A 13,358-nucleotide genomic window follows, 5' to 3' on the forward strand; every position below is an offset into this window, starting at 1 on the left:
ACTAACTTTTAAATTACTAGTAATTAATTACTTTTTTTGAGTAACTTTCCCAACACTGCTTAAAAGCCATTATAAAATCTTTACTATTCTGTAATATTTACATAAACATTTTTAACTATTTGTGAAAGCTGAAGTCTTTTTTGTTATTTCTCATTATCTACATAAAATCAGCCTACACAATGCAAAGAACATTCTGTGAAAATAAAACCTCGATGTCTTTAATATTGACCGAGTTAGGCAATGTCAAAGATTGAAACCAATGAATGAAATCCAACTTTAATCTCAAAACTTAAATAAAATTCACTATGGATTTCACAGAAAGGTTGACATATGTTTGAAACCAACACCCAGAAATTATTGCAAAAGAAAACATCTGTATAATCAGACTAAAACATTTATTTTTTTGCCCTTGTGACAACTAAAATAACACTTTATAGCATAACAGGTCAAAAAATAAACTTGATCATGAACCCTACAAATGACATTGTATACATTATAGCAACTTCTGAATGAGAAATGATATATAAATGCAAGGTTTACATAAAATATTATACAGGTTTAAAAGGTTTCATTGATAAAGTATGACAGATAACGTAAATATATACTCTTGCATTTAATGAATGGACAAACATAACATTGCAAACTGTCCACTCACTTACAGCAAACGTTATGTACACAAATGTATAGAGACAGAGCGCCGATATGCAAATTTGAAAACCACGCCCACCGGGGGGAAAACAATCCAACCGTCTCCATTGACTTTGTATTGCGAGAGGCTGCCTCCTTGTCATTTCTGGCTTATAACAAAAAACAGAATAATGCCTAAAAGCTGCTGTGTGACAATATGTACAGCTAACAAGCCAAAGAACCCAGAAATAAGTTTTTATAAGCTGTCGAGCCGTAAAACCCAGCTTTTAAGGAGAATAAAGTGGATCGCCGACTACGTTTTCCCCTAGTGGACGCAGTTCTACTAATAGAAGTACTATGAAAAGTTGCCTGTTTCCACTTTTGTTTCTTTAAACGCTCGTTTTATGAGGTCGACAGCTTAAAAAAAACTTATTTCTGGGTTTTTTGGCTTTTTAGCTGTACACCTTGTCACACAGCAGCTTTTATGTATTATTCTGTTTTTAATTTTAATCTGTAAATAAGTTTTTATAAGCTGTCGACCCCAAAAACGAGCGTTTAAAGACACAAAAATGGAAACAGGCAACTTTTCATAGTAATACTATTAGTAGAACTGCGTCCAATAGGGGGAAACGTAGTCGGCGATCCACTTTATTCTCCTTAAAGACAGGGTTTTACAGCTCGACAGCTTATAAAAACTTATTTCTGGGTTCTTTGGCTTGTTAGCTGTACATATTGTCACACAGCAGCTTTTAGGCATTATTCTGTTTTTTGTTATAAGCCAGAAATGACAAGGAGGCAGCCTCTCGCAATACAAAGTCAATGGAGACGGTTGGATTGTTTTCCCCCCGGTGGGCATGGTTTTCAGGTTATGACGTGCGGCGCTCTGTCTCTATTACTTTGCACTATATCATAGACTTGCTATGAAATCACCGCTGCAAACCAGACTTCAATACCTCGACTTTACATGCAAAACAAATGTCCAACAACTCACAACATTGAACAAAACAAACTTTAACAGAGCCAGAACGATGAGTTAAAATCTCGTTTTAATAAAGGAACCAATCCTGAAAAGTAATATAACATACAAACACTACTCAAGCCCACTACAAAAATCGGATGAATTCTCAAAGGAATTTTAAGAGAGAAAGGGACTTTATCTCTTGGGCCAGTTATGACGAAAACCTCTGTAAGAAAAGAAAAATACACAATTAAATGATCTCATGATCGATCGCTTGCTCGTACACACACTCCCTCATGCATGCACACGTTTAGCGATAACTCGCTCTCTCACATGTGCACACACACTTTCACAACACACAGCTATACTGTGGTGATGTCTCACCTCTCTGATGTTTTGGGTACATAAGACATACTCCTGCCACCTACAGAGCCTTGCTTTTGTCTTCTGGGGTTTTTCTGAGAAATAAAGTTCAGATTAAAGATCAGAGGGGTTCTCAGAAAAGCACGACATCAAAGCCATAATGATGATTTTCGGGTTTATAAAAGCTTGTCAATTCAAGAAAAACTCAAACCTTCTGCTTGGAATCATGCGCTGGTCTGTTTGGATCAAACTGTGAACTCTCCTTTGATTTGCCTGCGTGTATTAAACAAAAGCGATGAAGGCGATAACTTTGATGAAATTTGCAAAAGACTACAGGACAAAATCTTACCGTCAAATATTTTCATATTGGTCTGACTGTAGTCAAAAGGTTTAAAGTCCTGTTTGGAGACTTGAGGGTCTTGGAGAGCTTTGGCTTTGTGTTTTTTTGGAGCAGGTGTCCGGGACGGATCGGTCTCGGTTTTCTCAGTATCTGTCTTTGAGACTTTTGTGTTTGTTTTAGGACTCTCTTCACATACATCACTGCTTACTCGCTCTCTCTTTTGCCCGGTCTGCTTTGCTTCCTAAAACACACAAGAATGTTAAATGACTAATAAATTAGCCAATAGCAGAGCTGTTATAGTTTCCTTACCATTACTTGCTGCCTGACGCTATGGACGTTTTGCACCGTCTCCTGATAGCTCTGCTTTTCCTTCTTTCGCTCTTCTAAAGACGTAAATGTAAAACAAACACATCTTAACAAAAATGTGAACGTTTCTGTATCGGTACAAGAAATATTCAGAAACTTTTATCCCATTGGAGGCTTGTGGCTGTTAAAATGGGTGAAGAGGGATGATTAGTTGTGTTGTTGTTACCTCGAGCTTTCTTTGCCTGTTCTTTAGCCTCCTGCTTTGCTTGAACGTCCTTCTTTTGCTGCTCAATACTCTGTAACTTCCACCTGTTACGAATCTTTAATTAAAAATAGTGAGTTTGTTAAGTCGCCTGATATCTGTCAATGACATGAATACATCATATGTGTATGTATATTTATGTACAGATTAACCACTCAAATAATAATCACATGAACATTTCTGTTGTGCACAGTATACACACACATTCGTTAAAGTCGCCATAAAAATAAAATGAAAAACTGTCATTTGTTTTGGAATATTGTGGTATTTTTTTTTTTACAAATGACATATCTGTGAGATTAATTTTTTTTATTCATGTGCCCTTATAATCTTTAATCAAAAATTCTCTCAAAAGCATCTCTCTTTACTTCCGGTCATATGGTATGGGATGTGGGCGGGGCTGGAAAAAGATCGGAGCGTTTAGCAATTAGCATCCCGACCTAAACGATCCAATCCGATCTCGATGGACAAATTTAAATCCAGCCCTGCCTTATTTCATTTCGGTAGCCGGTTTCACTCGAATATATGTCACCACGGGGAAAATTAGGCAATCGCTACTTCCATTTCATGGCGACTTTAATAATTTATTCTCGTGTGGAAAAGTGACAGAAGTTTATATTAAGATATAAGCATGTAAACTAAACATGACTACTGGATGAATACTGAAATCCATCCGTATACATCTCTATATCTATCTATCCACCTGTATTTATTCATCCATCTGCATCTATCCATCTATTATCTATCTACATCCATACATACATCTGCATCTATCCATCTATAGCTATCCATCGTCTACATCTACCCATCCACTTGTTTTTATTTATCCATCCATCTGCATCTATCTATATCTATCCAAACATCTGCATCTATCAATAGACCTTTCTCACAGTAACCGGAAATACGTAATCGTCGTGTAAGCGGAGTTCCTGTCAAGCGTCAACACACGAGAAAAAGTAAACCCGGGCAAGTTGAAAATGGATCAAAGAGTTTACAAAACTTCGTTAACGGATTTGCCAAATATTACATTTGCTGATGTGACACGACTAATGGAGGAAAACTTTTTCCATGAAGAATTTGTCCATAAATTAAAAAAGTAGAGAGCGAGTCTAACTGTTACTGAACTGTTAACTAAAACATCACATTATAAGTCTCGCCGGATAGCCTGAATCCACTTCTGTCTAACTTCACCATCAACAGGGAATTGATGGAACAGATACGGCTTTTTACATTGCCTTGACTGCGGAGGAAGTAGATTTCCGTGACGATTGCGTATATCCGGTCATAAATACGGAAGTTGTGAGAAAGGTCTATAACTATCCATCCATCTGCATCTATCTATATTTATCTATCCATCCATCTACATCTATCTATATCTATCCATCCATCTGCATCTATCTATAACTATTCATACATCTGCATCTATCTATATCTAATATATCTATATATCCATCCATCCATCCATCCATAACTATCCATCCATCTGCATCAATCCATCCATCCGCATCCATCCATCCATCTGCATCTATCTATAACTATCCATCCATCTGCATCTATCTATATCTATCCAAACATCTGCATCTATCTATATCTATCCAAACATCTGCATCTATCTATAACTATCCATCCATCCATCTGCATCTATCTATAACTATCTATCTATCCATCCGTCCATCCATCCATAACTATCTATCCATCCATCCATAACTATCCATCCATCCATCCATCCATAACTATCCATCACCTACCCATCCATCTGCATCTATCCATCTATCCATCCATCACTATCTATCATCTACCCATCCATCCATCCATCCATCACTATCCATCTGCATCTATCTATATCTATCCATACATCTGCATCTATCGATCTATATCTAATATATCTATATATCTATATCCATCCATAACTATCCATCATCTACCCATCCACCTGCATCAATCCATCCATCTGCATCTATCTATAACTATCCATACATCTGCATCCATCTATATCTATCCATACATCTCTATCTATCTATCCATCCATCTATCTATCCATCTATCCATAACTATCCATCCATAACTATCCATCTGCATTTATCTATCTATCTATCTATATATATCTATGTATCATAGGGGTGTAACGATTAACCGTGCAAATGCACGTTTTCTCAATGAACGAATTTGAATGAATTACGGTGAAATCCAGGCACATCCGAACGCCAGGAGGCGCTCCCGTGCAGAAAATCCTGTCGTGCCACAGAAGAAGTAGCTATTTCCTGCTATTCCAGGAATTGTCTACAGGAATTTTTATATCACTGTTCTTCAAATTGTTTCAGGTATTTTCATAATAATAAAGAATATTTTAAATGATTTTGTTTAACGAGTGTTGCTTTTTTAAATGCACGTTATAAACGACTCCAACTTGTTAGGATTTTAGATTGATAAGGACTTCCTACTGACCAAATGCCGTAGTACACGCACAAGCTGTGCATTAAACAAAGAATCGCAGCCTTGCGATTCAGAATCGATTTCAGACATTAATGGGACACACGGTTGAATCGTTACAACCCTAATGTATCAGCATCTACCCATTAATCTGCATCTCTCCATCCTTCTATATCAATCTATCATCTGTTTATATCTATCATTCGTTTTTATTTATCTGTTTCCATCCACCCATCTATTTACCAGCATCTATCCACCCATCTGTATCTAATAATATCAAGAACAATTTGAAACTGAAATGTTTCAGTTTATCAAACAATAACTATAAAACATTTAATAAAAACACAAAACACCAATAAAAAGCACCATACCTCATAAATCTTTGATGATGGATCATATTTGGCATTCTTTGATATGTGAATGTCCTTTGATGGTAAATACTGAAAACAAAAGCAAATATTAGTAAATAGGTTCACAACCTTATTAGTGTTAGATTATTACTGACAGTAAGTGAAACTATACAAAAGCAAATTAAAATCTGAACTGTGTCATTTCACTAATACAGTGTTAAAACCAATACAAATTGTGTACAAACAAGTTTCAAACCCACCCCTTAAAGGATAACACCACCGTTTTTTTTATATGTTACTATGTTCTTATCTCAACTTAGACAGATTAATACATACCCATCTTTTTTTCAATGCGTGCATTAATCTTTGCACAGCGTGTCAAGAATGTGAAAGCATTTCTAGCCCCATTCATTCCTTAGGATCCAAACAGGAATGAATTTAGAAGCCACCAAACACTTCCATGTTTCCCTATTTAAAGACTGTTACATGAGTAGTACTTACACGAGTAACTTCTCATGTAACAGTCTTCAAATAGGGAAACCATGGAAGTGTTTGGTGGCTTCTAAATTCATCCCTGTTTGGATCCTAAGGAATGAATGAGGCTAGGCTAAATGCTAACACATTGTCGACACGCTGTACAAAGATTAAGTGCAGGCATTGAAAAAAGATAGGTATGTATTAATTTGTCTAAGTTGAGGTAAAAACATAGTAAAATATTGAAAAACTGTGGTGTTTTCCTTTAATCTGCCATTGGTCAGCAAACAAACAGCCTAAAAAAAAAACATTTTGGGGCTACTTAATGTGCAGAAGTTGCATACTTTACTTGAGGAACTACAGTACCATTCGAAAAGGGTTCTCAAAGGACTCCATGATGCTGTGTGCTTTCTGTTGTGCTACTGTCAGGTGAGCGGTGCCCGGACCCTCCTGATCCTCCTAAACACAAACCCAACACAAATAATCCATCTTAATATACAGCATAACTATAACTGCACATTATTATACAGCGCACGCAGCCATTTAATATCTTACCACAAAGAGACTGATTTGTGGTGGAGCTGTAAGGCCGTGTAGTGGTTTCAAGTTTTCATCCACGTTCTCCTCCTCCTCTGAAAACAAAACTCCTGGTTTGGTCGGGGTTTCTAAATAACAAAAAATGACAGATAAGTCCTCTAATGTGTCCTGAAAGCTCACTTAACAGTTTTTAAAAATAATAAGGTATGTTGTGAGGTATTCATAATAATGTACCGATCGCAGAGAGGTCCAGGACATCACTTTCAGATGAGCGGGACGTGTCATGGGGTCCAAATAATAAAGGCTGGGGCTATGGGAGAACAGCAACATGGGACATTAAAAGAAAATTCACAACAGACTGCAGGTAAATGAAATCTTTTAAACATACCCTTCTTTTTGGCGTAATTGGGGTCCTTTTTTCTGCAACTGTCTCTGCCTGAAGAGACATAATGTCATTAACATTAGTCTAAATATCAACAGTGTGTATAATTAAAATATTAACTATAGCAGGTGGTTTTCCAGACAGGGTTTAGATTCATTCAGGACTAGGCCTAAGTTATGGTTTATGACATTTAAGTAAATCTTATTACAAAAAACAATACTGGTGTGCATCTTGAGACAAAGCAATGGCACTGAAATATGTGTTTATACATTTAGGAAGCACAAACACACATTTTAGTCTGAGACTAGGATAAGCCCTGCCTGGGAAACCGCCCGTAGAAGTAATACATCTGAAGTATAATAGACAATGTAAACAAGATCTACAGGATTGAGTTTGGATCTTAACACACCTTCAGAAGAGGAATTTCTCGAGCTTGTTTCATAAACTGATGAAGTTCATTGATCTGTTGCCGCACTAGAGGTGGTGTTGGGTTACAGCAAGCGATGATACCCTGAGGTTCTCTATAATAAAACAAATTTGTTTTCTGTAAAACAACTGTGCCAATAAGAAAAGACGTGACTTGCATATAAACGTTTTAAAGATACAATAGCGAAACATAAGGCACATTTTACATCGATAATGGTGCAGAAATAAACCTGACATAATGTATATTAATTATATATAACCTACATATTAATCGAATGTAGTGGATAACTTTTGATTTCTATAATTGAAGAGTTCAGATGCAAAACCCTCTAAATAAAGCAGGGGTCCCCAACCTTTTTTCACCACGGACCGGTTTCAGCTTTAAAAAAAATTTCACGGACCGGGGGGTGAGATTGGGGGGGAGTTGCTGTTCAAACGTGCTGAAAATCCTCCTTTTCGAAATTTACGTTTTAAACGGAAGTAAAGATAACAACCATGCATTAGGAAAATGTATAATTGCTTTATTTAGACTATAGTATATTTAATATGATTTATATAATTTAATTTATATGAAATTGTAATCATTCAAGAAATTCACCAGGGGTTTCCCGCAGCATATATCAGTTAAGGCGGCCCGCTTAAGCTTGAAACCCTACCGCCTTAACTAAGTCGATCTAAAAAAAATATATAAATCGCTGCACAAAAGGCCGTCAAGTGCATCTCGGAGAATAGTGTGTACGCACATCACACCGCGAGCGGGGACGCACGCCACACGACTGAAATGAGAAAGACGTGGTCCGGACCATCACTGTCTGGAGGATAACTAGCCAGTTGATAAAACATCTCGGAGAATAGCGCAGACGCGCTTCAAACCGCAAGCGTGCACGCGCGCCAGACGGCCGACATGAGATAAGACGTGGTCCGTCATGTCTGGAGGATAGCCAGTTGATAAAACGCGTGTCTGTGAGAATTGTAAGTGGACTTATGTTTTGGGGTTATTTAAGCCTGTTATTGTATTAGTCTATAGTTCTTGCAATTTTAAAGTAAGTTAGCTGGTGATTTTCTTGTTTGAGCAACCTGCTAGGGTTTCATGTGCCTGTTGATCAGATATAATTGTTGAGCGCTCTTGCTCACTTTATTTATGTGCATTATTTACATGCTACAGTAGTTACACTCCTTTAAGATAATGTAATTAATAGTGGAAAATAATCCGTTTTTACAATTTTTGCGCTATCTATCATCGTTCGCCAGATGTTCTACAACATCTGCTTTAGTTTGTGTTTATTAACCCTTTAGTTTCACTTAATCACGCAGCTATTCCTGTTAGAGGTAAAAACATTTAATTCATTAATAATCTCGTTTTGTTCATTTTTTTGTCATAGTTTCTTCAAAATTAAGTTTTATTTGGGTGTTTTAAATTAAAATCTTTTATTTATTTTATTAAAATATTTTAATTTACATAATGACGCATACGCCCCGCCCCTTTGATTGCCACGCCCTCAAAGCGTGTCGAAAGCATTGGGTGAATATCTCTTTTTTTTATTAGCGCCTTTTGCATCAGCTTCTCAATTATTTAAAATTAAATCATATCTAGGATGTGGTCTGTTTAAAACTTACTTTGGAAGTTCTTCAGCGATCTTCATCATCATATGGTTTGGTAAGATGTATCTGCAATGACATAAAACATGCTCATAAAAAATCACTCATAACATCAAGTAAACTGATACTGGTACAGAAAGTATTATAATGCGGGTTTGGAGGGTTACCCTGTGCTCTCGTCTTCATCTCGTGCCAGTTTATCTCTCCAGGCGTACAGCATTCTGAAGCCCGCTAGCTGCTGTGTGTTGAAACTCCTCTTCTGTTTACGGTACAGCTCCATATAAGAGTCCTCCGTAAAGATCGGCTTCACAAATTTCTAAAGGAAGAAAATTATGAAGGTTGTAGCAATACAATACACTTTGTGTCAAACAATGCAGCGTGACAGACACCGACTAAACAGTTCTTTTGAATGATTCATCATTTTTAGCCATTTTATTCATTTTTTTCAGTTTAATTAAAAAGAAGTAACAAATTGTACAAATTTTCAGCAGACGGAAAAGCTTTATTAGTTGGTATTAAAATGTGTTTGTACCTTCAGTGAAAGGTCTCTGCTTTTAGACCAGACTTGCTGAATGAGGGTGGGCTGTCCGTTGCCTGCATCATAAAGGTCGGCCCGTACTCGATCATACACGTACAGAAGATAGTGAGTGTCTGCCTGAGCATAATTCAACATCTCATTTGGCAAAGGCCTATAGGGAAAAAAACAAAAAATCAATTTGGTTTTGATTGAAAAATTCACACCATCCAAGAATTCCTCTGCATGAACAAAAAAATATTATTCACCTTATTCTCCAGTCGGCCAGCTGGTAGCGTTTATCCGATTCCACGTCGCAGAAGACCTTCAGGAGATGATCGAGGGAGTTTCTGCCGAGGTTCAGGCTACGAGCAGCATGATGGGTGTCAAACATGTTGACCACGTAGAGTCCGAAGTCCTTCTGAAGCCACTCGATGTCCGAGTCAGCCCCATGAAACACCTGCAACGTGCAATAACGTGTTTTATGGAAGACAAACAACATGCATTAACCGCTGCAACCATAGTAGAGATTATAGAATTACCTTCACAATGGTTGGGTCGGTGAATGTTTCGTTTAAGATGTACATTTCACTGCGCAGTTGCAGCGTGTCTATGATGAAATCCTCCTCGCGGGTGGATATCTGCATCAGGCACGTGATTCCTAGGAAACTTCTGTAGGAATGATGCTGCAGATGAAGAATGTAAATGTTGCTCAAGTGAATATTATAAGAAAATACCTTATAAAAATTCTCATTACTTTATCGCATGGCCGTAGCCAGGGTTTGTAAGTTAGTGAGGTACAGGGTGGGGTGTTAAGAGTTAACAAATGCCATCCCAGGTGATAAAAGTGCACTAAAATACACTTTTTTTTAAATACACTTAGAAAATGTAGTATTTCTGTGCATTAATTTTGTAACTAATATACCAAACTTGGCTTTAGTACTAAAGAGGATTTTTAATAATGAGATTTGGCAACACTGCGAATTTTGCACCTGCGCGAGTCAACCTCAGTCATTTTACATTCAATTATATTATATTTATATACGCGGATGACAATATGAGTCGTTTTGAAAAACTGATTAGTCAGGGAGGGAACTTCAAATTTTATTTTTTAATACGAAAAATTACCTCATAGCTGGCTACAACCAAGCTTTATTGCATGCACTGCGCAGCACCCTGAGAAACGTAAACATACGTGAAAAGGGCTGTCGTGGTGAAGGAATTTTCCTTGCAGTGATTTTGTGTGGCTCACTAGCGCGGTTTGCGGTTTTACCACCTTTATTTATTTAAATTATTAAAATAAAATTATTATTTAAATCCAGAATATCGAGGTGCACTGATGTAGAACACATCAGTTCTTCAATTTGTTTAAAAACAAAAATAAATTGAAGAACATTGTTAAGGGTTGTTAAGAGCAAATTTAAAAAGCATCCTTCAATACAGAACACAGCAATGAAATTAAATTTTTATGAAATTAAAACTAGCCAGTATTTGTGCATCTGTAAATGTACAAAATGAATGCAATACAAAAGGCAATGCATATATAAATGTAAGACGTTTTTAATAATAATAATAATAATAATAATAATAATATATTAGTAGATAATTTAACATGTATCTATAAAGTATGAAAATGACAAATCATTTTTTAGGGCTGTGACATTCGCGTTTCCCATTAATAAAAATACCTGTCCGAAGTCGATTCTGAATCGCAAGACTGAAATAAAATATTTTATTTAAACCAGCAGAGTCATACCTCCAAATCCACAGCAAACTCGGACGTCTTGGCCAACTTCTCATTCAAAGCAACGAGATCCTCCAGCGTGTCAATAAACTGACAGCTGCTCTCAGCAATTGGTTTAAACATCTAAAGCACAATGAAACAATTACTTTTTTTACTAATGTAAATATTCAACACGTTTGATAATAAATAGCTGAAGATTTTTAGGAGACATTTACCTGTGGATCAGGTTTCGAATTGAGGCTTTCTGGCATAACCAGATGATCCAATTCATACTGGTAGGGGTGAGAAAACCTGCAAAATACCATTACTTTTGATTTAAAACTGCAGAGTAGCATGAAACGCGCTGGATGAATAAAGTAAATATCGGTCTTACATATCATCCACATGCTCTTGAGTTCTCTGCTGATGGATGAAATCTGCCAGCGCAGCAGGAACATCTAAATCCTCTGGTCTTTCCTTACGAACGTGTTTGTCTGTAAAATCTAGTAACACAAATAGTTCAATTTCAGTATCTTGCAAGTCATTGTCTTGCAGAGATTGTCTGGGTCTCATAAAAGATCTGTAAGAAAGGACTCAGAGGTTGCTCAGCACACTTACAAGAGGGCAAAGGTTTCAAAGCATTGGGTTTGATGAAGATTTTGGAGACGAATGGAGTGTTGGTGTTATCCACTTTCTCCTTGAACTTCAGCTGTGGACGTTGAATGTTTTTGGCATGTAGAAGGTGAAAGGTTTCAGTGCTCCGATTTCCTCCCTGTAAAGAGAAAAACATCTGCCATCATACCAGAACCTGCTCCTCAAAAAGCCTCACAGTAAAGGGGTAAAAGTATGGGATAACGGGTCCATTATGGGATTAAAGAGCCCTTGTCCACTATAAATAAACTAACCTTGCGATTCCAACTAGACACAACAATCTTGGGTGGCTGATATCCCACAGGCATCACAGGCTGTTGTGTGCGATTCACACCAGAAGCTTCATCCAGGAGAATCCCCTGAGCAGATAAAACACAACACACATCAGAACTGTCAACTACTGCCTTATTAAAATGATGTAGAAAAAAATCCTTTGTGTCGAGCAATCCATTTGGTGCGTTTAATCTTTGCCATTTTGATCAACAAATTGAAATTATTTTTATATCTAAAAACCCTCAAAAGTGTTAAACATGAAACTCCTACCACTTTCTCAAGAATGGCATCATTTGAATCCACAACCAGGTCAAATCTGTCCTCAAGACCTGTTAGTTTATTCCTGTCTCTCATGTGAGATCTACAGCCATGGTGTTGCATGATCTGGCTCATACTGTCAAGAGAAACAAAGAGATATTGATAAAGCATGAACAAGTTATGACCTATATTCGTCTCAAGACTCACACATTTTTTGCAGAATCATTTATGTATTTATTTATATAATTATTTATTCATCATAGTGCCACAATACCATTGCAGTACTTGGAGTAAAATGACTTACCAGTGTAAAAGTCGATCACCCTGTGAAGCGCAAAACTCTTGAAAGGCAGGGAAACTGCGGTAAAGATCAAACTCATCTCCGGCCTGTGGAAGAGCCGCACTCGATTTAGTGGCAGCGACCACAGTTCCCAGTCCGTGCTGTGAGAAAAACAATTGATCTGTTAACTAAATTCATTTTAGATTTTAAGTCACTGGAATTTACAAGTTATTGCATGTGCACACATGGCTATTCGTTCCACGTTGCAGTGTATTGACAGCTAGTTTAAACCAATGACAGATGGATTTACAAGTTGAAACGGCTCACAGACCTTGACAAATGCATCGACATCTTTAAAACCTGGACAAAACTCTGATTCTGGCTCTGTTTCTCCGGCTGATGCACAATGATCGTTGGGTTTAGTAGTGGCAGCACTACTCGAGGAGGCAGCCATGATGGTGAAAACATAAAAATGCAGTTCACGCGAGAATGTGATTCTCTTCTTCTTCTGGAGTGTAATGGTAGTTGGCAAACCAACTTAGGAGGCGCATTCCCGCCACCTACTGGAAAGGAGTGTGGAGCGCAATGCGCAAATTCTAAACCAA

The 13,358-nt window shown here is 37.3% G+C and overlaps 1 protein-coding gene across 1 annotated transcript; it reads right to left on the reverse strand.

Moving 5' to 3' along the window:
• Positions 1-1,521: 1,521 nt before the first annotated feature.
• Positions 1,522-13,238, reverse strand: exosc10 (exosome component 10). The gene is made up of 25 exons (XM_065286295.2): positions 13,085-13,238; positions 12,778-12,914; positions 12,486-12,609; positions 12,197-12,301; positions 11,910-12,063; positions 11,686-11,794; positions 11,528-11,603; positions 11,325-11,435; positions 10,111-10,254; positions 9,838-10,028; positions 9,587-9,743; positions 9,222-9,370; positions 9,073-9,123; positions 7,439-7,550; positions 7,036-7,083; positions 6,882-6,957; positions 6,666-6,775; positions 6,477-6,569; positions 5,658-5,726; positions 2,821-2,914; positions 2,598-2,671; positions 2,298-2,529; positions 2,160-2,221; positions 1,970-2,043; positions 1,522-1,811 (listed from the first exon to the last, which is right to left on the reverse strand). Exons 1-25 carry the CDS (start codon positions 13,205-13,207, stop codon positions 1,781-1,783), a joined length of 2,706 nt encoding a protein of 901 aa, XP_065142367.1. The 5' UTR covers positions 13,208-13,238; the 3' UTR covers positions 1,522-1,780.
• Positions 13,239-13,358: the final 120 nt, after the last annotated feature.

This window comes from Paramisgurnus dabryanus, chromosome 21 (genome assembly GCF_030506205.2).
Source record: "Paramisgurnus dabryanus chromosome 21, PD_genome_1.1, whole genome shotgun sequence".
NCBI lineage: Eukaryota > Metazoa > Chordata > Actinopteri > Cypriniformes > Cobitidae > Paramisgurnus > Paramisgurnus dabryanus.

Excerpts from the sequence above, each read along its gene's own strand:
- exosc10 (XM_065286295.2), bottom strand. The coding sequence starts at position 13,207 with ATGGCTGCCTCCTCGAGTAGTGCTGCCACTACTAAACCCAACGATCAT. Across the intron at positions 12,302-12,485 it reads ATGCCATTCTTGAGAAAGTG|GGGATTCTCCTGGATGAAGC; the intron begins GTAGGAGTTTCA and ends TTATCTGCTCAG. Across the intron at positions 1,812-1,969 it reads GTACCCAAAACATCAGAGAG|AGGTTTTCGTCATAACTGGC; the intron begins GTGAGACATCAC and ends CTTTTCTTACAG.